Source organism: Myxine glutinosa, chromosome 8, assembly GCF_964187855.1.
Source record: "Myxine glutinosa chromosome 8, kmMyxGlut1.1, whole genome shotgun sequence".
NCBI lineage: Eukaryota > Metazoa > Chordata > Myxini > Myxiniformes > Myxinidae > Myxine > Myxine glutinosa.
The window spans coordinates 25,739,089-25,763,245 of record NC_136268.1 but is presented as its reverse complement, the minus strand read 5'-3'; the positions used below and the strand labels follow the sequence as shown (position 1 = coordinate 25,763,245).

The 24,157-nt window shown below is 50.1% G+C and overlaps 1 protein-coding gene across 1 annotated transcript in view; it reads right to left on the bottom strand.

The window, feature by feature from the left end:
* LOC144893236 (transcription factor ETV6-like) overlaps positions 1-24,157 on the bottom strand; it is a 72,461-nt gene that overhangs the window by 13,072 nt on the left and 35,232 nt on the right. Inside the window, exons 3-7 of the mRNA XM_078783030.1 lie at positions 21,527-21,688; positions 18,752-18,862; positions 10,764-11,072; positions 4,565-4,707; positions 4,327-4,427 (exon numbers count right to left, since the gene is read on the bottom strand). Coding sequence (XP_078639156.1) covers positions 4,327-4,427; positions 4,565-4,707; positions 10,764-11,072; positions 18,752-18,862; positions 21,527-21,688 — 826 coding nt within the window. The remainder of the gene's footprint in view (positions 1-4,326; positions 4,428-4,564; positions 4,708-10,763; positions 11,073-18,751; positions 18,863-21,526; positions 21,689-24,157) is intronic.

Sequence of the window (24,157 nt, the reverse complement as noted above, 5' to 3'; positions counted from 1 at the left end):
ATTCAAACAGCCTCCTGTACATAACGGACACCTTGTCCAGGCGCCGTTACCTGTGCGACACGGGAGCGCAGGTGAGTGTCGTTCCTGCCGGTACATCCGACAAGCGGGCCGAGGTCCCGCGCTGCTTGCAGCCAATGGTACGTCTATACACACGTACGGAAAACGCTGTCTCTCTCTGCGGTTCGGAGGGCAGGTTTTCCGTTGGTCGTTCGTTACGGCCGACATGCCTATGGCACTGCTCGGCGCGGACTTCTTATGTGCTAATGGATTACTGGTGGATGTAAAGCGCAGAAGGCTTGTCCAGGCTGAGACCTTCAGCTCGCTCGCGTGCGCGCTGCCCGGCTCGTTGAGCAGCTCACAGAGCGGCTCGCCGAGCGGCTTGCTGAGCGGTTCAGTTCCGGCCAGGTTCATCTGTACGCTTCCGGCAGCGGACGAATTCGCCCGCCTCCTCGCGGGTTTCCCGGCCCTCACGCGGCCCACTTTCTCGGCGGGGGCCGTCAAACACGGGGTGGAACACCACATCCCCACCGCCGGGCCACCGGTCTACGCCCGGGCACGCCGCCTCGAGCCGACGAAGCTCGCCGTAGCTAAAGCGGAGTTCGCTACGCTGGAGCGGCTCGGCATCGTGCGGCGCTCCGAGAGTGCGTGGGCGTCCCCGCTCCACATCGTGCCCAAGCCCGGCGGGGGATGGCGACCGTGCGGGGACTACCGGCGCCTCAACGACGCCACCACCCCCGACCGCTACCCCGTCCCCCACATCCAGGACTTCTCCGCCCAGTTGGCGGGGATGTCCTTCTTTTTAAAGGTGGACCTCGTACGCGGCTACCATCAGGTCCCTGTCAGGCCGGAGGACATCCCGAAGACGGCGGTCATCACGCCATTCGGGCTTTTCGAATTTCTTCGGATGCCCTTCGGTTTGAAAAATGCGGCTCAGGCGTTCCAGCGCCTAATGGACAGCGTCTTGCGCGGCTTGGATTTTTTGTACGTCTACCTGGACGACATCCTCGTCGCCAGCGCATCCCGCGAAGAGCACCTTCATCACCTCCGCACGCTCTTCGAACGCCTGGGCCAGCATGGCCTCATCGTGAACCCCACCAAGTGCCGGTTCGGCGTCACCGGCATCGACTTTTTGGGGCACCGCGTCACCAGGCACGGGGCCGTCCCCCTACCGGCCAAGGTGGAGGCGGTGAAGGGGTTTCCGCGCCCCCGCACGATCAAGGGGCTCCAGGAGTTCCTGGGCATGGTAAACTTTTACCATCGGTTCCTGCCCCGCATCGCCCAGCTCCTGCGCCCCTTACACGAGGCCCTTCGAGGGAAGCCGGGCAAAGGTGACGTTACCTGGACCGAGCAGATGGACGCGGCGTTCTCGGGCGCGAAACTCACCTTGGCCAACGCCACCATGCTCGCGCACCCGGCGCCCGATGCACCGATCGCCCTCACCTCCGACGCCTCAGACTACGTGGTGGGCGCGGTGTACGAGCAATGGGTGCGTGGTGCCTGGCAACCGCTGGCGTTCTTCAGCCGGCAGCTTCGCCCGCCCGAATGCCGTTACAGTACCTTCGACCGCGAGTTGCTTGGGCTTCACCTGGCGGTCAGGCACTTCCGCCATCTGCTCGAGGGCCGTGCGTTCACGGCCTTCGTCGACCACAAGCCGCTGGTTTTCGCGATGGGCAAGGTCGCCGAGCCGTGGTCGGTCCGGCAACAGCGTCACCTCGCGGCTGTGTCCGAGTACACGACGGACATCCGGCACGTCGCGGGAAAGGACAACCCGGTGGCCGATTGCCTTTCCCGGGCCGTCGCCCACGCAGTCCACCTTGGCATCGACTATGCCCGGATGGCGGCGGACCAGGCCGCCGACCCTGGGGTCCAGGCCCTTCGGACCGCCGTCACGGGCCTCTGCGTCACCGAAGTGCCCTTCGACGGCGCGGGCACGGCCCTCGTTTGCGACGTCTCCCTCGGGCGGCCTCGCCCCATCGTGCCCGCAGGCTGGCAGCGCCAGGTTTTTGACGCCATCCACGGCCTGTCTCACCCGGGCACGAAGGCCTCCCAGAGGTTGGTCGCCGACAAGTTTGTCTGGCATGGCCTCCGGAAGGCCGTCCGCGGCTGGACCAGGACGTGCCTCGCATGCCAGCGCGCGAAGGTGCACCGGCATACCCAGGCCCCATTGGCCCCGTAGGTTTGACCACGTGCACGTGGACCTGGTGGGACCTATGCCCCCCTCGCGGGGTTTCACCCATGTCCTTACCATGGTGGACCGCACCACCCGGTGGCCGGAGGCCGTGCCTTTGGCGGCGACGACGGCGGCAGACGTCGCGCAGGCGTTCATCGCCACCTGGGTTGCCCGGTTCGGCGCCCCCTCGGACATCTCGTCCGACCGCGGCCCCCAGTTCACCTCGGAGCTCTGGGCCACGGTCGTGCGGGGGCTCGGGGTCCAGCTGCACCGAACCACGGCCTACCACCCCCAGGCCAACGGCCTGTGTGAGCGGTTCCACCGCTGGTTGAAGGCCGTGCTCCGGGCCACCCTCCGCGACGGTGGCTGGGTCGACAGGCTCCCCTGGGTCCTGCTGGGCCTCCGGACGGCGCCCAAGGAGGACCTGCGCGCATCCGCGGGGGAGTTGGTCTTTGGACAACCGCTGCGGGTGCCGGGCGAGGTCCTCCCCGACTCCACGGCACCTTGGTCCGCAGCGCAGGAGCGCTCCGCGCTGCAGGAGACCGCCCGGAGGTTCGCCCCGGTGCCGACGGCGCACCACGGGCACCCACCCACGCACGTCACCCTGGAGCTTCGCACTGCGGAGTATGTCTTCGTCCGGCACGACGCCCACCGGACACCACTGCGGCCCCCGTACGACGGGCCTTTCCGCGTGCTGGAGACCGGGGTGAAATACTTCACCTTGGACATCGGCGGTACTCCCGACCGCGTCTCGGTGGATCGACTCAAGCCGGCCTACCTGGACGTGGACCACCCACCGCCGGTGGCTCGGCCCCGCGTCGGGGCCGCCCCCCGGGGGTCGGACCCACGGCACCGCCCAGCACCGCCGGCACGCCGCCCCCCGGTCCGGCACCCATCCCGGGTACAGCCGGGGGCATCCCAGCTGGCATCCCTGCACCCCGGACGCCGCCGGTCGCCAGAAGGCGCTTCGGCCGGGTCATCCGTTTGCCCCGCAAACTGGCCCTCCAGGTGCGCGGGAATTCAGGGGGGGCGCGTGTGGCGGACACGAAAGCCCACTGGCATGGTGACATCATTCCGCGCACCAAGTGGGCGGCGGCCACGCCTGAGGGGTAGGCGTGGCCTCAGGATATACACCGGGCGCGCAGCCCGGAGCGCGCCAGTGCTACAGTGAGCTCTTTTCATAAAGACTCTTAAACTCACCGCGTTGTTCGCTTCCTTCTTGTTGTGCAAGCAAGCGCGCGTAGCACCGCGCTTCCTGGTCATGTATACCGTCATGTATTGTCTTTCTGGCAAATGTGAACAAAATCTGTCCATACATCTCCGAGATATGGTTGTGGATGCATGCACCGACGGGACGGACGAACAAGACCCATCCATAAGTCCCCGTTTTGGACTTTGTCCATCGGGGCTAATAACAACGCTATTCTACAAGGAAATCAGTAAATAATGCCCCAAATGCGAATAAAAAGGAGAATACTGAACGTGACTGCCTTCAAGCTCAATTGCAGTGTTGACTGTACACTTCACAGTTGCTTACTTTGACTCGTAATTACCTCAATGGTTTTATTTATCGAACATACACAACATTGGAATCCAGGAATAGGCACCTGGTGAGTTTCACCTTGTTTGAGGCTGGACAAGATACCGGTCAAGTGGAAGAAAGACCAGTTCTGCATGCAGTAAAAACGGATTTTGCGCGATCGAGGAAGTGTTCTACACTTTACTTTACATCACGTTTCATCACGTTTTTCAGATATCCCGCTATGTATCGTTTTTACCCTATCTCCCAATGGTGAAGAATCACTTAAAAAATTAAATAATTCTCATATCCGAATCCATATTCAGATCTTCACCAAAATCGAATCGTCCTCGTCACATACGCGACCTCCCTGCCAAATTTCGTCTGAATCCGTCAACTTTTTGAGATATTTTGTTCACAAACGGACAGACAAACAAAGACAGACAGAGGTGAAAACATTGGTGGCGGAGGTAAAAATACTCGATTGAGTGATGTTTGCCGTAATCGGACAATTCCAAACCGACACTGCTGCGGCCATCTTGTTACGCACTTTCTCCATGACCGTAAAGCCAAATGCACTTTGCCGACACAACTGCAAACGTTATGAGGATGTGAGCCTGCAATCAATTAGTCTTACCTGAACAGCAGCTTCTGTCCTGGTTCCTTCTTGATAATGTTGAGTTTGTAGTAATGTCGCAGCGCTCGAGACATCTTTTCGTAGGTCATGTTCACACGGTTCTGCAGACACACATTTTATCCTTGACCACCTGCAGAGTTCCATCATGCTTTCATTTTCTCACAGACAACTTCAACCATTAGAGAGAACACAAGAACTTGCCAAATCCAACAAAAGGCATGTCAAATGTGTGGCAAACCTTGTGGTTTCCCCAGAGACGAGCAAGACCATTGGGGTCGACCACGCGGAAGATACGAAGTTCTGGATCTTCCCAACGTATAAAGGGTTCATAGCGGCTGTCAGACAGCAAGTGGTAAACGTAATCCCAAAGCAGGCGGCAGTCTGTGAATGTTGGACAAAGTTCAGGGATTGAGAAGAATATAACAGTAGTGCACCCAAGACTTCCCAGGAACTGTTAAAAGCATGATGTTATTATGTTGTCAGACATGTTAGAACCTTTTGTATGCTCTACATCCCATGTGTGTTGGAATTCATCTATCTATAATTCCAGTAATCTCTGTGTGTGTGTCTGTCTGTGTGTTTGTCTGTGACCGCTGTTTCTCGACAACCACGGGTCCGATATACTTGAAACTTGCCAGGTATATTGCTGGGGACCCGAGGATGTGCCTTTTCAAGGTTTCATATTAATCGGACAATTACTTACCGAGATATGTCCAAAAAACGCTTCAACCAATCAGAGAGCAGCGAGCTATCACGTGTGCCGAACCGTTAATGCAATGCAAGCGTTAATGCGTTAATGCAAGGCTTTTCGTTTTTTTCCCTCTTCTCTTTCTACTTTTCCTTGCGATTAAATTGCAAACAGCCAAAATACGTTGGCGCTAATTGAATAATTGGCCATTAACACTAAAATAATCGTAACTGCGATATGCCAACTTCCGGACAGTGCAGCCTTCCATGTTGTTGTTGTTTGCAGCAGCTGTTTGCAGCAAGGGAAGGCTTTTCTTTTTTCCCCTCTTCTCTTTCTACTTTGCCTTGCGATTAAATTGCAAAAAGCCAAAATACGTTGGCGCTAATTGAATAATTGGGCATTATGTTTTACAACTAATAAAAACGAATTTGCGATTCATTCGCTTTCCTGCGCGTTCGGACAATTACTGACCGAGCTATGTCCAAAAAACGCTTCAACCAATCAGAGAGCAGCGAGCTATCACGTGTGCCGAACGTGGCGATCAGACTCTGCCTCGGACGGCACATTTGAGAGCGTATTCATTTATTTCACGTTTGCAAACTATGTTGGCGTTAAACTATGTTTTACAACTAATAAAAACGAATTTGCGATTCATTCGCTTTCCTGCGCGTTTGTGCACGCGATGGCGATTTCTTTACCAAACTCCGGAAGCCGTTCGCTTTGGACCAAACCATTGCATGTAAATAGAGGGGGGGGATTGTCACCACTCGCAAGCCGTTCGCTTTGGACCAAACCATTTCATGTAAATAGAGGGGGGGGTATAATTTTAGATATAGATATAGTACGGGCATGCCCTAGTGTTTTAAATTTATATATATATACACAGTATGTCTTATATAATAGAGCAAACGTATCTATATATATATAAAACACTGTGTGTGTGTGTGTGTGTGTGTGTGTGTGTGTGTGTGTGTGTGTGTGTGTGTGTGTGTGTGTGTGTGTGTGTGTGTGTGTGTGATGTTACCGATAGACTCCTAAACGGAGAGGCTTACCTGCTTGATATTTGACATAGACATGGCCATTGAGCGTGGGACGAACATGGCCGAACTCAAAATATTTGACGATCCATATTTTTAATTCATATTTACCTCAGCGCATTTCAGCGCACGGAATCAACGGAATCAGAGCAGGTGGGCGCTGATTCGCTCAGAGCGATCACGTGATGACGCTATGAACGATATGAACGCTATGACAAAAAAAATCGCTATGACGCTATGAACGCTATGACCGCTATGAACGCTATGACCGCTATGACGCTATGAAACGCTATGACGCTATGACGCTATGAAAAAAAAAATCGCTCGCTTTGCCAAGGGGCTCGCTCCCCCCCCCCCCGTTCCCCTCCCCTCCCCCTCCCCCGCCCGGCAATGCCGGGTACTTCTGCTAGTATGGTTATGTCGCTATGTTTGTCGTTATGTTTATATGTGACGAAAACGTCTTCTTCTTCTTCAAATAAAATTACCACCCTCTTAATTAACCCTCTTAATTGCGTTAAGACTGCTGAGACCCCTCAGACCTTTTAATTCCCCCATGACCCTTCAGACCACCAATACCCCCGAAGGCCCAAAACACCCTGAGGACCCAAAACACCCCGAAGACCCAAAACGACACCCCGGAGATCCAAAACCACACCCCGAAAACCCAAAACAACACCCCGAAGACCCAAAACACCCCGAAGACCCTTAAAGACCAAGAAGAACCAAAAGACCCTGAAGACTCCAAAGACCTTTAAGACCCAAAAGCTTCTGAAGACCCAAAAGACCCTGAAGACCCAAAACACCTCAAAGACCAAAAATACCCTTAAAGGCCCAGAGGATCCAAAAGACCCTGAAGACCCAAATGGCCCTGAAGACCCAAAACACCATGAAGACCCAAAGGACACCGAAATGTTCAAAGATGCCTACCCCTCTGAAACGACGCGTGGTGAGGCGCGCGGAGCGCCCCAAGTCACGCTAGTATATTTAACTAAGGAAGCACACTAACCCTACGACATGACACTGACGTCATGTACATAAATTATACCAACACATCACCTCCACACTAGGAGGCATCCGTGTGGTACTCAAGTCTTTGCAGACTGAGCTTAAAGCTCTATGGTTACAAATAGACAAACCTGTGTATATTAACGGCTTAGATTGGTCACAAACAAACAATTTGCAGTATGTTGTCCCGATGAGCCCATAACAAGGGGTGAAATCGAGATCGACATCTCTGCCTTTGTCTATTTGTGACCATAGAGCTTTAATCTCAGTCTGCAAAGACTTGAGTACCACGCGGATGCCTCCTAGTTTGGAGGCGATGTGTTGGTATAATTTATGTGCATGACATCAATGTCATGTCATAGGGTCAGCGTGCTTCCTTATTTAAATTTAATATTCCTGACTGTAAACCTCCTAATTGTCGGGGAACGGGGCAGAGACAATGTGTCAGCGTGGCAGGCGACACTTGTTGCTAAGCAATTGCTGGGGTGAGACTCGATCTGTGCGCCTTGCTTCCTAGTCAAGTTAGGGGATTCAACCTGTGTATGTGTGTATAAATATATATATATATATAGTAAAATATTGAGGTGGTTGGGATTATACATTTTTAAAGAAATAAGGGGATTCCAACCAGAAAGTAAAACTAGGTCTACTCTGCAAATTTTAGCAAACAAGCAAGAGCAGACCTGGTCTCAGGTGATGCTTCACCTGCTTCAGAGCAGGCTTCCTCAGGCCAATGGACCTATATTGGCCTCTGTTGGCCTGCGGAAGCCATCTGTAAAGAGGGTGAAACGTCACCCGAGACTGGGTCTGCTCTTGCTTATTTGCTCAAATTTGCAGAGTAGACCTAGTTTTACTTTCTGGTTGGAATCCCCTTATTTCTTTTTTTTTTAAATAATAATAATAATATATACTACTGTGTTCCAAAAGTATCCGACCTTTATTTTTCGTGCGTAAAAAAAAAAGAAGCTAGGGAGGCGTTGATTGGTGCACGTATGTAGGCGATCCTAATGCGCACGCGTGAATTTTTTCCCACCTGCAGAAGCTGTCATTCGATGGCAGACCGCCGATGAGTGAGGACATGTAAGTGAGCGCCGTCGGATTTTCGTTTTTGACAAAATGACGGAAAAACTTGAACAACGCTACTGCATCAAATTTTGTGTAAAGCTTGGCGATTCCCAAGTGGAAACGATCCGCAAGATTCAACACCGTTCATTCCATTATGAAGGAGGATTTGGGCTTCAGGAGAATCTCAGCGAAGTTCGTACCAAAGCTGCTAACGATTGAGCAGAAGCAACTCCGTTTGGAGATCGCACAGGACATGCTGGAGACTGTGAACAGCGATCCCAGCTTCCTCAACACAGTGATCACTGGCGATGAGTCCTGGGTTTATGGGTACGACCCAGAAACCAAGTTGCAGTTTTGATGCAAGTTTGATGAAACACAAAATTTGATGCAGTAGCGTTGTTCAAGTTTTTCCGTCATTTTGTCAAAAACGAAAATCCGACGGCGCTCACTTACATGTCCTCACTCATCGGCGGTCTGCCGTCGAATGACAGCTTCTGCAGGTGGGAAAAAATTCACGCGTGCGCATTAGGATCGCCTACATACGTGCACCAATCAACGCCTCCCTAGCTTCTTTTTTTTACGCACGAAAAATAAAGGTCGGATACTTTTTGAACACACTACGTATATATAAATAATAAATACCAGCCGAAAGCACCCGGCGTTGCCTGGGTTCTTTTTGAATGAATTTACTACTATAATTCAGCTTTTACTCGCGGCCATACAAGATTGACTACTATAATTCAGCTCAGCGTTTAATTGCGAAATGGGCTCAGCCCAGCCGAGGCGGCCTCGACCGGCCTCACCACCTAGCCTATGACCTTCCCGGGGCCCGTCCTGGCATTTTTATTTCTTTTTGAATGAATTTACTACTATAATTCAGCTTTTACTTGCGGCCATAGAAGATGCGGCCGTAGAAGAAAAACTTTCTTTTTGTATATATAGAAGATATATGTATGTATATATATATATATATATATATATATATATATATATATATATATATATATACATATACATATGTATATGTATATATATATATATATATATATATATATATATATATATCTATCTATAATTCCAGTAATCTCTGTGTGTGTGTCTGTCTGTGTGTTTGTCTGTGACCGCTGTTTCTCGACAACCACGGGTCCGATATACTTGAAACTTGCCAGGTATATTGCTGGGGACCCGAGGATGTGCCTTTTCAAGGTTTGAAATTAATCGGACAAGTACCTACCGAGCTATGTCCAAAAAACGCTTCAACCAATCAGAGAGCAGCGAGCTATCACGTGTGCCGAACCGTTAATGCAATGCAAGCGTTAATGCGTTACTGCAAGGCTTTTCTTTTTCCCCCTCTTCTCTTTCTACTTTTCCTTGCGATTAAATTGCAAACAGCCAAAATACGTTGGCGCTAATTGAATAATTGGCCATTAACACTAAAATAATCGTAACTGCGATATGCCAACTTCCGGACAGTGCAGCCTTCCATGTTGTTGCTGTTTGCAGCAGCTGTTTGCAGCAAGGCAAGGCTTTTCTTTTTTTTCCTCTTCTCTTTCTACTTTTCCTTGCGATTAAATTGCAAAAAGCCAAAATACGTTGGCGATAATTGAATAAATGGGCATTAATAGATAGATAGATAGATATGCGATATGCGAACTTCCGGACAGTGTGCGCGTTACGAGCTGACCGCCATTACGGTACGTAATTCGATTTCTTATGCGCATTATTTCTCCCAATTCAGTCAGAGCGAAGGGCGGAAGCGAAGAGCGTTGTTATTTTTTGTTTACGGGCGTAAGGGCGGGGTAGAGCGTACGGGTAGCGTTTTTTTTTTTTTTTGGCAAGGAACGGGCACCCACGTACGGGCAATGCCCTAGTATATATAATCGGGAGATTAAATAGGACGTGGACGTAGCTTCAGGACGGTCGATCTTTAATTCTTGACAAGCTTGCGACCAATAAAGGTCTTCTTCGTAGTCGTCCCCAAGTTCAGTGGAAGTGAAGCTTCATGACCACAACTACAAATGGCGTCAAGGGAAAGTATGATACGGGGCTGTCCTGTAATACAGGACAATGTGTAATACAGGACAGCCCCGTATCATACTTTCCCGTGACGCCATTTGTAGTCGTGGTCGTGTCCATGCCATTTCTGTGCTGTGTCGATGTCCTGCCCCAGTGGAGGGGGGAGTGGTGCTAGGAGGGAAGCTGGGGGGGTGGGGGGGGGGCAGGCCATCACAGGTGTTTCATTCACTGCTCAAATTGTACATGCACATGTGCTGGTAGCTGGGTAGAGAAGGGTGCTTCACTTCCGCTGAACTTGGGGACAACGAAGAAGAAGACCTTTGTTGGTCGAAAGCTTGTCGAGAATTAAAGATCGACCGTCCTGAAGCTACGTCCGCGTCTTATTCAATCTCCCGATTATTTATTTAATACAAATGAGACGCCCTGCTCCTACTGTGGAGTTTCTACTATTTCTCACAGTTATATATATATATTATATATATATATATATATATATATATATATATATATATATATATATATGCATAAGGTATACAAACACATTCACATACACTTGATAACTGCTACAGAGAGTTGGATCCAAAGCAGATATACAAATCCGGAAATTTTCAATAGAGACAGCTTACCAGAGATTCGCCCATGCAGTTGGTCTGTAGTTGAAGCTGGCTCGCGTGCCTCAATCTCCCCAGTCCGGTGGGACAAGTTCAGTGGCTCGTCCTGCCGGAGCCCAGATTTGTTGAGCCTTGTGCTGGTGGTGGGATTGGTGGAGGATGGCAGGACAATCGAGTCCAATGAGGTGAGCTCCGCGTCGGTTCGATGCGGTGGAGATGATATGACTGAGGGAGCTGGGACAAGTAGCCGAACTGGAGTAGAGCTTCCAGTTGGGTCTGCAGTAGTGTGTTTTAATTGGGCTACAGGGTATGAGGAATCCATGGCTAGAGGGAACACAGATAACGATATGAATGACAAGAAGCACCACACTGTTCTCGAGAAGTGAATGGTTTGACATTCCTTCCTGAGCACATGTCGGTGCTGGGATCCCAATAGTCAGGTTCACTATGTTTTTTCGTTCAAAATCATGGTAGATTAGCAAACCTATACATTTTTGGAAACGTTATTACATGGAAAATCTGAAAATCAATGTTTACATTTGCCAATTCCGACCAATTCGATTCGACCAATTCGACCAATTCGACCAATCGACCAATTCCATTCGACCAATTCGACCATTCGACCAATCGCTTCGATCGACCATTCGACCAATTCGATCGATTCGATTCGATTCATCGAATTCGATTCGATCGACCAATTCGATTTGCCAATCAATTTGACCGACCTTTGCTTGTGTGGAACGGACTGTGAAAACGATGCGGACTATATTGTCGGATACGACACACAGGACAGTGATGACGAACTCTAAATGGCATATTCTGTAATCGTGTATGTTTGATGCCATTGACTGCCTGTGTATATTTTGTCATTGACTGCCTGTGTAGATGTGAAGTTATACTGACTGCATGTGTATAGATGATTTTGCTGACTGCCTGTGTATGTTTGGTGATATGAATTATTGTGACACATTTTGATGTTATTAACTGCCTGTACAAAATGATAACATGTATTTGATTATGCAACTTATCGCGAATATAAAGACAGTATTTTGCAATTCAAACCCTTTGATTCGTGTCTTACCATTCCCCATAGCACTAATTTGATACTTTCATTGGATTCCTTGTCCCTGAAAATATAGGTTTAGTATATTTTAAAAAGTTTTTAGGGTAATTAGAGGCAGAAATAGAACAAAATATGTATTTTACAGTGGCCATTTTGAAAATCCAAAATGGCCGCCATACAGGTATCTCTCCAAATGTAGACATTGATTTTTAGTTTCCTTATGCAATAACCTTTCCAAAAATGTATAGGTTTGCTAATCTACCATGATTTTGAACGAAATATAATTTATTGACATAGTGAACCTGACTACAAGATCAAATCCATTATTACAAGTCGACAATGTGTTCATTCATACATTGTCTACTCATGTCCGTGTTATTCATGGAATACATTGATGTCTGTGCTTTAGAGGATTAATATACATTTCTAAGACATTGGTTGTATATCATCATTTCGTATGCAGCACATCGTTGCGGATTTGAAACATGTATGAGCAGGAACATGTAATTTGTTCATAGTGCCGGCAAGTGAAACACAACGTGGAATCTTAATGTCCAGCACCTCGAGTGCCAGCAGACAGGACACTGCTTTAAGCAGTGAAGCCGCTTCAATATTTCGCTATGTTCTTCCTTCAATCTGTCCGTCAAAAATGAAGAAAAAGAACCTTTCAACCCACCATGTTTAAGTCTAAAGGGTAATTCCAAAGGGTTCTATAGGGTATTTCTGAAGGGGTCTAAAGTGCAATTCTAAAGGGTTTCATTCGTTTCTAGGCTTTTCTTATTTCATATTAAAAATGCCAAACTGAACCGCTTCCTTCAGACACGGATGCCTGTCCGAAGGAAGCTAGCCTACTCGAGATCAGCTGAGAGTGACGCAATTGCAGTTCGCCGAGCATAGGGATGGGGTACTGTATGACACAATGTGGAATTATGTGCAAAAAGGAAGATCGTTTCCAGAGCATTTGACATGCCATTTGTCAAAATGGGAAACAGGATGGGGCACAAAACATTGCTTTGTGGAACTCTGACTTCTACTGGGAGAGCGGAAGAGGGGTCCATTGATGTCAACATCATGATTGTGTGAATGGTGGAAGTCAGAAAACCAGGAATGAAGCAGCCTTTTAGGCCACAGGCAGAGCGCTTAAAGGGGAAACCAAATGCAAATTAATTTTTCTGAAAATCATTAATCATGGTCAAATTTGAAGGGATAAAAATATATATATATTTTTTTGCCAATCCCAAAAGTGTCGAAAAAGCCCTAAACTCCTAAAGTGTCGATTTTCGCCAATGACGTCACACTGAGAACCCACCTTGATCCAAATGGCGACTTACATAGAGAAACGGTGTATTTTGAGCTTGGATTCTGATATCGATTCCACTGAAGGAGCTGGGCTCCAACGCGAGTTGAAAGAATTGACGCGACCAAAGATGGAAATTCGTCCGAGTAGGTTTAATAAATGTATCACACTCGGGTACTCTGAAAAGCCCGTTTATCGGGCAGCAATATATATACACATTTATGTCGGGAAGTTTGCCCGGCAAAAGCTATACCGGGCATGCCCGGGTATCAAGGGCGAGCCTTGGAAAGGCGAGTCTGGACCTGCCCGGGCGTGTTTGGCTGCGGCCTGGCAAGTCGATGCTGGGCGTGCCCGGGCGCTCTGGACGAGCACTGGAAAGGCGATAGCGGGCATGCCCGGACGCTCTGGGCGAGCCCTGGAAAGGCGATAGCGGGCATGCCCGGACGCTCTGGGCGAGCCCTGGAAAGGCGATAGCGGGCATGCCCGGACGCTCTGGGCGAGCCCTGGAAAGGCGATAGCGGGCATGCCCGGACGCTCTGGGCGAGCCCTGGAAAGGCGAGAGCGGGCATGCCCGGGAAAGACGAGACCGGGCGTGCCCGGGAGGTTCGGGCGTGCCCGGGAACAGTGAGTCCGGGCATGCCCGGGAGAGGCGCGTCTGGCCGTGTTCTGGCCGGTGCAAGGCGATTGTGTGCATCCAGCGGTAACCGCTACACCACCGTCATTAGCAATTCTGAAGATTCGCAGTATGTGTAAACTGATCAGTGGGATTTTGAAGAAATTATTGGAGACAATTGGTGATGTATAATGCTTTCGGGGGAATTATGGAGCTGTATCGTTTTGAGCCTTATGTGAGCGATTCAGATGAACATGGTGACGACAATGGAGGTGTTAGTGAAGATGAAAACGCCGGTCGAATGTTCACGACAGATTGGTAGGTTTTGTTTTTCCTTTCAATTGTCAGTTTATAAGGGATTTTTCATTAATTAACAAATCAGTTATATTACTCCAAAATAAATATGATACGGCACAGACATGGCAAGACAGCACGGACAACACTCAGGGGCATTGGGACACCACCCAGGCACACTCGGACACCACCGACACAATGCGTGACGGATGCTTTGTCCCACAGTCGCAGGTTGACCCGCGTCCTGTATGTTACAGGACAGCCCCGTATCATACTTTCCCGCGACGCCATTTGTAGTTGTGGTCGTGTCCATGTCCTGCCCCAGTGGAGGGGGGAGTGGTGCTAGGAGGGAAGCTGGGGGGGGGGGGGGTTGGATGGGCTGGGGAGGGGCAGGCCATCACAGGTGTTTCATTAACTGCTCAAATTGTACATGCACATGTGCTGGTAGCTGGGTAGAGATGGTCTTAAAGTTTCGAGTGATGGCTGTTTCTTTTGCTTAGTCATGTGGATGGCATCCTCTCTCAATCATGGCAGATAACCACGATATCTATAGCCATCTCTGTTGTTTCATATCAATGCTCTGTAAAATGTTCCAAGCACAAAAATGAACATCCCACCATGGTGACCCCCAGTCCTACGTCCCCCCAGCACTTCGCACAGCGGAGTATGTTTTTGTGCGTCACGACGCACATCCGGGGCCACTCCGGCCGCCATACGACGGGCCCTTCCGGGTGCTGCGACGGGACGACAAGTCGTTCGTCATCGACATCGGCGGCAGGTCGGACCGGATTGCGGTGGACCACCTCAAGCCGGCGCACGTGGACGTCGACCACCCACCACGGGTGGCCCTTCCGCCACGGCGAGGCCGCCCCCCGTCCACGGTGCCCCCCACTCGACCGCCCACCACCACACCGGACCCCCTCCCACGACCCGCCAGGGGTCGCTTCGGCCGGGTCATCAGGACCCCCCTCAAATTGACCCTGCCGGTGCAAGTCGATTCTGGGGGGACGTGTGTAGCGGCTACCGCTGGGTTTTCACAATCGCCTTGCACCTATCAAGGACGCGGAGCGATCACCATGCCGGGCTCGTCCAGGACGCCCGGGCAGGCTCGCCCTCAACTTGCCAGGCCGCAGCCAGGACGCTGGGCCACGCCCCCTCTCGCCTTTCCTGGGCAAACGCTCCGGGATAATATGTATATATATTGCTGCCCGATAAACGGGCTTTTCAGAGTGCCTGAGTGTTTGGTTTGATTAAAGCAACTCGGATGAATTCCAGCTTTTTGTCGCGTCCATTCTTCCGATCGACGTGGGAGCCCCAGCTCCTTCAATATTTTAAAAACGTATTCCTCCTCTTTTTCCTCCACACTCTCTCCATCAATTTAAAACTTTTTAAACATAATTTTTTTAATGTTCAATCTTCTCACATACTTGCTTCCAAATACCTTTCTCCCAGTCTGCTTTCCATTCTCCCATTTTGGATGACTCGTACACCCGTGCTTCGTCCACCATCGTGTCCATATCGCACTGTCTTTCTTCATGCCTTTAATCCTCGTTGCCATATCAATCCTGATGTCTGTCTTCATCGCTCTGACTTTGGAATCCTTAAATCCAACAGTTTTTGAACTGTGTGGGGCTACAGTGACAAACTCCATCACATAATTACCCCGACATCTACCTCCCCATGTCAACTTCACACCCCCAGGTTCCCCTACACTCACTCCACACCCCCCCCCCCACCCCCACCCCCACATCCACCCCCCATGTCAACTTCACACCCCCAGGTTCCCCTACACTCACTCCACCCTCCCCCCCACCCCCACGTCATCTTCACACCCAGGTTCCCCTACACTCACTCCAGACTCCCCCAACACCACTACTCAGCATCCCTCAAACATGCATCCATCCACCACATGCCATTCCTTGCTTTCCATCTCCCTCTCCTCTTCCCCAGACTTCTGCCCTCTCTTCTCTATCCAGCATCCCACCCCCTCTCTGCCTCCCTGGCGTCCCGCCTCCTCTCTGCCTCCCTGGCGTCCCGCCCCCTCTCTGCCTCCCTGGCGTCCCGCCCCCTCTCTGCCTCCCTGGCGTCCCGCCTCCTCTCTGCCTCCCTGGCGTCCCGCCTCCTCTCTGCCTCCCTGGCGTTCCGCCTCCTCTCTGCCTCCCTGGCGTCCCGCCTCCTCTCTGCCTCCCTGGCGTCCCGCCTCCTCTCTGCCTCCCTGGCGTCCCGCCTCCTCTCTGCCTCCCTGGCGTCCCGCCTCCTCTCTGCCTCCCTGGCGTCCCGCCTCCTCTCTGCCTCCCTGGCGTCCCACCTCTTCTCTGCCTCCCTGGCGTCCCACCGCCTCTCTGCCTCCCTGGCGTCCCGCCTCGTCTCTGCCTCCCTGGCGTCCCGCCTCGTCTCTGCCTCCCCGGCGTCCCGCCTCCTCTCTACCCCGGCATCCTGCCCCCACCCCCCTGCGTCCCACGTCCCCATACGTCTTGCCCTCTCAACGTCCCGCCCCTCTCTGCCTCCCCAGCGTCCCGCCTCCCCTCCGCTTTCCTCCACTTCCCACCTCCTCTCTGCCTCCCCGGTGTCCCTCAGAGCCGGACAAGGTCTTTGCTCGGATAATTCTCCATAGGGTTCGCCACTATCTGCTTGAGCATCAGCACTCAAAGCAGTTTCGCTTTACACCAATGAGGTCAATGATTGACCGTATCCTTGCTCTTAATATAAGGTTCTCACTGATCGAACGCAAGTTTCAGCAGTGGGCTGCTCGCAGCCTATGTTGATCTCCGCAAAGTGTCCAATTCACTGAATTGGGATTCCCTCTGAGGTTTACCGGTCTTCGTGGGATACCACCAAAACTGATCAATCTGATTTCTAAACTATACTCTGGGACTGAGAGTGCTGTAAGATGTGGTCATCAATCTCTGACTTATTTACTGTTGTTACGGGAGTTTGTCAGGGATGTGAACTGGCCCACACACGTTTCAGCGCTTGTATGGACTGGATTCTGGGGAGGATGTCGGAGAGATATAACTGCGGTGCATCGCTTGGGAATGTCAAGATCTCTGACCTTAATTTCGCAGATGATGCAGTCACCTTTGTGGAGACTCTGGATATCCTTCTGGAGGCCCTCATGGTGCTGAATGAGGAATATGAGCCACTGGGATTATGGGCCTCCTGGGTCAAAACTAAGATCCAGGCTTTCAATGACATCTTGGATGCTGCTATCTTGTCTGTACCTGTCCATGGCGAGGATGTTGAGGTCACAGGGAGATCCACTTACCTTGGCAGGATGTTGAGGTTGAGGTCACAGACAGTCTCCACATGTTGTGAGCCAGACGTCGATAGACCTCTGGGTCGGGCCTGGGGAGTCATTAATTCACTATATCATGGGGTGTGGCATTGTCAGTACCTATGCAGGAGGATGGAAGTCCGAGTCTATGTCATTGGTGCTTCCAGTCTTGCTCCACGAGTGTGAGACTTGGAGGATCCGAGATAAAGGCTTTACTCCTTCGGTACCAGGTATTTTCGGAGAATCCTTAGCTGTCGCTCTTTGTGTCCAGTGAGCATGTGTTGAGAGAGACTCTGATGCGATTTGTTTTCTGTCTAGTCTGTGAGTCAGTTGCAGCTGTATACACATGTAACATGTCTGGAGAATGGGCAGACAAAGGCCCCTGGAGTAACAGCAGAAAGTTGGCGCGCTACTCCGGCGTATGCTCCCATACCTGACCTGACCTGTATTCGACCTGACCTGAGGGTCTTGTACCCTCTTCCCTCTCTTGGCTCAGTCCCTCCCAGGTTTCTGTAGGGTGCACACGATCCGCCAGTAACCCTCTCCTTCTTAAACTCCCAAAATCCAGGCTCACTGCTCACCTACATTCATTTGTTCCTCTTTTCTCTCGTCTATGGAACTAACTTCCCCAGTCTGGTCAGTCCCATTCGTATCCATCCAGGGATTCAAGACAGCTATTCACCACTACCTCAGATAATCTGTCAACACACACACACACACACACACACACACACACACACACACACACACACACACACACACACACACACACACACACACACACACACACACACACACAACCTGTGTGTTATGGGGGCTGATGTCTTTTACCCCCAAAAGACCACATTTCCAAAGCATTCCCCTTTTCCAGTTTCTTGTGATTTTTCCTCCTCCCCTTTCCTTCCCTTTCCTTTTTTCACTCTTGGATTGGTTTATTCCTTTTCTGTTACATCCCCGCCGCCCCCCTTTCTCTCGTCGATGCTTCATTCAGTTTATGTGCAGCTTTATTCACCCCCATGTGTCCTTCTCCCTTTCCTCTCCATCTCAGGCTAACTCTCACTTCTACTCTGCATTTATATCATAATGCTGGAGTTTCCCACTTCCCATTTTGTTCCCTTCCATTCTGCTCCAGCTCTTCTATGAGCCATGATCATGTGTATAAAAAACAAGTAAAGAATAAGAATATATCTTTGATCTTTGATCTTTCAAACATGGATGTGAGTGGCAATTGCACCGTCTCTAATGCATTAAACGAAATGCAGGCCGTCTGGGCGGGTTTAACATTCCTCCAATCAGAAACCAGGAGAGGTGGATTAACCCGGAACCTTTGCTGTCGGACTCTGTCACGCTGAAAATATCCGAGGCCATGGAGTGGCCACGCCCCCAAAGATGTCCACCGGTGGATGAGTAAACACAACGTTTGAATCCACCATCCCCAAACAAACAAGTAATGTGAACTGACCTGGCTGTGCCGAGGGTGAAGACAAAGGAAGCATAAGTTGATGATATAAAGGCCATGGGTCACGTTTTGATTTGTTCAAAACCCTCTGCAGCAGCTCGTAGAGCACGTCTCCTGTAAACCAGCACCGGTACACACACCCGTTGTATGTCACGTCCAGTGAAACTCCATGCGGACTCAAAGCGAGCCAGCATAAGCAACATCACTTGATGATCCAGTATCTCGTATGCTCATTTTGTGGTGGAGGCAACATTTAAAAAAGAAAGCTACAATAGGTCTTCTTAATGTTCAAAATGGTGTGTTGAGAGAGCAGACCGATATTGAAACAAACCAGGACTAGGAAGTTATTCAAACGTTTGTGAAGTGAAGAAAAATATGTATAAGCCAGCGCGCAGTAACCAAACATCCTTTAAATATATGAGGGCAATCCTTTGAAATGTATCCACCCGAAAGGAACCTCAGATGACGTCACAATACTCACAACAAGTGTGTCGACTCTCAAGAGAGCCAGAAAATATAAAGCCAACCTCAATAATTAACTTTCAAACTTGTCTCCTTCCTCAAAAACCAGGTGCCACCTTGATAAGTCTGTCTCTAGAGTATTCCCCTTACCCCCTTCAATCCCGCCCCTCACTTCAAATGGCACCACTGCAGACTCAGATCATGAGAAGGCCAAATGCCTCAATTTTGTGTTTCCAAATCTTGTATCCCCGACCCCTGTGTGTCATGGTACCCACTCTACTCACCTCGCTCTCAGTTCACTCATCTCGCTCTCAGTACCCACTCTACCCAGTCGTACCCAACTGCACCTGGACTCTGTCTTTTGCATCTGAGAAGGTGGAGAAGTTTCTGGCAACACTCGACTCTCATTCTGCAACTGCCTCAGATGGCATCCACACACGTGTCCTGAACACTTGCTCTGCTGCTCTCGCACTTCCTCCTTTTGCTCTGTTCACCTTATCCTATTTGCTTGGTCATCTTCCATGTGCTTGGAAATCAGCTAACATCTCTGCATTACATAAAAAGGTACAAACACCGATCGCCCTAACGACATACCTATAAGCTGACGTCCCATCATCAGCAACGTCAAGGAATCCATCATTACAGTCTACATAAAATCCTTCCTTTGCCCTAATGGCCTTAACTCAGACCATCACTTCGGAATCAGACCAGGTCACTCTGCCCTGGACATGCTGCTTCTGCTCTCGCAACAATGGATGGAGGCCCTCAATATCAGACGTGAGATCACGACTGTCCCTCGAGATATATTTCGAGCATTCCATAGTCTGGCATCCCGCCTTGCTCTCCAAACTGTCTGCCCATGGAAGCAAACACCAACTCCATGCTCGGAATACTGATTTCCTCCACTTCCGTAGTCAACGTGTGGTTCCCAATGGAATCCTTTCTTCTCCTCTCCCTGTCAAGGCTGGAGTACCCCTAGGAGGTGTTCTAGGCCCCCATCCTATTCCTAATCTTAATGAACAATCTCTCGGACTCTCCGGAAACTCCCTTTTATCTATTTGCTGATCACTCCACCCTCCGCTATAACATCCCCCATCCTTCATCTCGGCAGGCTGTAGCCTCTTCCCTCTCTCCAGACCTTGATGGAATTGTGAGCTGGTCAAACACTTGGAATATGTCTTTCAATCCTGCGAAATCTCATACTCTCACTCGATCTTTCCAAAATGACCGTTGAGGGAACCCTCCCATCTACTGTCGTAACAAAACTCTTGAAGAAGTTCACTCACTGAAACGTTTGGGCCTCACTATCGGCCATGATCTTTCTTGGGCAAACCACATATGCAAGTTGGCCCTGAATGCTAGTTGCTGACTGGGTATCCTGCATTGTGCAAATTGCACACCTGAACTTTTATCTCCCGACACCCTAGAAAAAATGTTATGTAGAATTCTGTAGAATTTGTACTGTTGTGTATTGTAGAACAATCGAGTTCTGTAGAATATTCACGGAACATTTTTGCAAGGAAAGGCCTTTACCCACAGCTTGATGGAATACTGCTCTCTTGTCTGGGCTGGCACCCCTGCATCACACATGTCACTCAGCTTGATGCCGTAGAAACCAAGGCCTTCAAAATCATTGGTATCTCCCGCGATGAAGCCGAGTCTCGGACTATCACTTTCACATCGCAGGCACGTCGGTGGTCTATCTGTCTTCTCCCACCTCCTTTCTGGTCTTGGACCCTCCGCCTTTTCCAGGCCCTGCCCCCATCTGCTCCTCCAGGTTTCTGCAGGGCTGCCCGCCACCACCTTCTCGTGAAACCCCCAAAATCTAGACTCACTGCTCACCTCTACTCATTCATTCTGCATTTTTCCCCACTTGTGGAACTAACTTCCAAAGTCTCTTTCTTCCCTCCAGTGTTTCAAGATAACTATTCACCACCATCTCAGGTCATCCCTCATCCACAACCATGATCTTTTCTACACCGCATTAACCCCTCTCAATCACACCTCTTTTCATGTTTCCAGTTTTTCCTTCCACTTCTGTAATTCGGAGTGCAGCTGTGTCCACCTTGTTCTTCCCCTGCATCCTCACTTTGACCTCGTACTTCGCCACATCCCTTATTTCTCCAAGTCTCCCTCTATTTGTACCTCTACCCTGCTGATGAAGCCACAATATTACTGTATATACAAAACATTAAAAGCTCCGTCGATTTTGTTGTTGTTGTTGGGAACAATTGTGCTGTTGATCGACAACTAGGTATGCTCACCATAACCGATAAGAAGTCCCATTAATCATTGATAAATGTATGGCACACTCACCATATTCAGGACAGCGCGTGCGAAAGTCATCCTTGGTCAGGAGACAGAGGCCTTTCCCATTCATCTCAAACTTGGATGTATCAATGGAAGACAGGGACAGCTCGTCCTCAGCCCAGCGCAGCCATCGGCCCACGTCTTCCTTACTCAACGTAGCAGGGTGCGCTGCAAGCATACAGCAGCCCAAATTACTCATTTTCGACCACAAGTATTTGTAACCTAGTATCTCTGTACAGTGTTACTGTACCACTCCATGAGGCTCATAAGTAGGTCTCATGCGAGGTTTTTTATCGGTCTCTATCAGAGGCACGACGAGCTTGGTGATTTAGGATATCTTACAAATTAACGCTTTCTGGGTTAGAGCACTGTTGTTGTGGGATTAGAGTCAAACCACTGTTCTGGTGCAGGAGGCACTGCACCTGAAATATGCTGGTTGCCCCATCTGCAAGTTTGTGGACAGAGAATACCCCATATTTTTGGTATTCTAAGAGCTATATTCACCTATATATTCCATCACTAAATGAAATGACATGTCCGTGTTTTGTTAGGATAGACTAAATGTTCGGATAGAAAAAGGAAATCAATATTGTATGCACATTTAAATGGGATGTGGCTGAAATATGGTTATGATGGTCCAAATGGCCTTTTCTTGACTCCCTGCATATATTTGCAGGTTTGATTTGACCTGACCGAATCTGTTCCGAATCTCGGCTTTTAGAATCCCGACCCAGCTATAAACTGTCATCCTGGTGTTTCACAGGCAGGGTGATTCATCAATGTGTGTGCAGTCCATCGGATGGACGTTAAGGATCATCTCGCTGCCAGCATTCATTGGTGGACATTAAAGATCCGACAATGTCCAACGCAAAGAGTAGGCTAGCTGTCGCCGACACCATGAACATATTGTTATGAATTTGGTAATGCAACATCTAGAGCTAGGTAGATCTGAATAGGTAGGTATTCGGCTGTCGTGACAGGGACTCTACATGTAATAAGTTCTTGATGTTTAGGCGTTTGTCGGGGTAAGATGTATGATTGTGGATCTACCTGGAGGTCCGAGTGTTAAATAGTGAGGGATTAAAGGTAACGCCCCTGTGAGTATCACCTAGTAATCAAACCTTTGTCCTTTATGGCACTGCAAACCACATAAACATTAGTTAGGTCCTTAGCGCAACATTAAATAATCCCCTTTCCCTGACAAGGACTTCGTATTAAATTGACAGGAAACCAGGTCAAAAACACCGCCACGATTGGCCGCCACCGTGTACACCTCCAAAGGCCTACAAACCTGGCCGGCACGTGTTATGCCAGGACCGCAGGGTCGCGTAACGGGGGAGATGTCAGGAGTCGCGGGAGGCTTTGATTGGCTGAGGAGTGCGCAATGTGACGTCATCGGCCACCAATATAGGCGACGGTCGGACGCCATTTCGAGAGTTCGCCAGTTGAGTTGAGTTGAGTTCGTGGCAGGCACTGGCAGACGCAGGCAGGCACCAGAGAGTTGAGCGGTGGTGGAGAGTTGGAGAGGACACGCCATTCCAGTCGCAGTTCGAGTGCAGTTCGGGTTGTAGGGAGTCGCAGGAGACACACGAGAGCACACCCAGTTGGCACTGAGCAGTTCGTTGGCACTTGGCTGCCAGCACTCCCGCGTCGAGTCGAGTGGAGTTGAAAGGAGTCCTTCCTGTCCCTGGTCAAGTGGAGCCGCTGGCCTGCGTCGGACGCGTGGTGCTTGGAGCGAGGGGCCTCGTGGTGTGCGATCGGGCCGGAAGGAGCGGTGCTGGACACCAACAATACAAGACGACAAAGACAGATAAGCCCGATCTCCGCGTATATTTTGAACGACGGGACGTGTTATTTTCGTGATTAATCTCCCTCGTTTGTGTTTGCTGTCAGTCGTGTGGGGACGTCCCGATTTAGGTTTATTAGAATTATTAGATTTACCGGCGGGCTTTTTCACTGGCTTTACTTTTCCTAATAAACCCTTATATTACTTTTTGTACATAATATCTGAACGCAGTTTTCCTGGGTGTTTGATTTTAATAGATAAGGTTGCGGAGCCTTCGCTGCGCCCCGCCATTCCGCGCGTTGGTGTTGAACTTGAGTCCGCCATTGAGTGTTCGCCTCGGGAGTTAAAGTCTCGCAAATCGGTCATCCGTAACTGTGGTGTTAATCACGGTTACGCGACAAGTGGTGTCAGGAGTGTAGGATTTGAACCCGTCGGACAAATTTTTTTGTCCGCGGCGAGACATCGACACGGTCGGACAAATTTTTTTTGTCCGCGGGGCGACATCGACACGGTCGGGCGTACATTGCGCCCGACGTTCGAACGCAAAATTGTTATAGGCGAGGCGGAGAAATTTAGTAATCAATTGGGCATACGGAGCGCGATATCGCGTCTTCGTCAAATTTAAATTGTGTTACTGGAATTATTAAAATAAATACGCGCGCGGGAAACAATCTTCCGGAAAGCGGATGTCGGAAATTGACGAGATGGAAGTACGCAGCGAGGCCTCCGTCAGCGTCGGGAGTGAGCCGGAAATAGGGGAATCAGATGTGGAGGTGAGCCTTGGAACCTCCCTCGTCCCGAGCACCAACTTATGCCCCTCCCCTACCGGGGAGTCGGGAACAAATGGGACG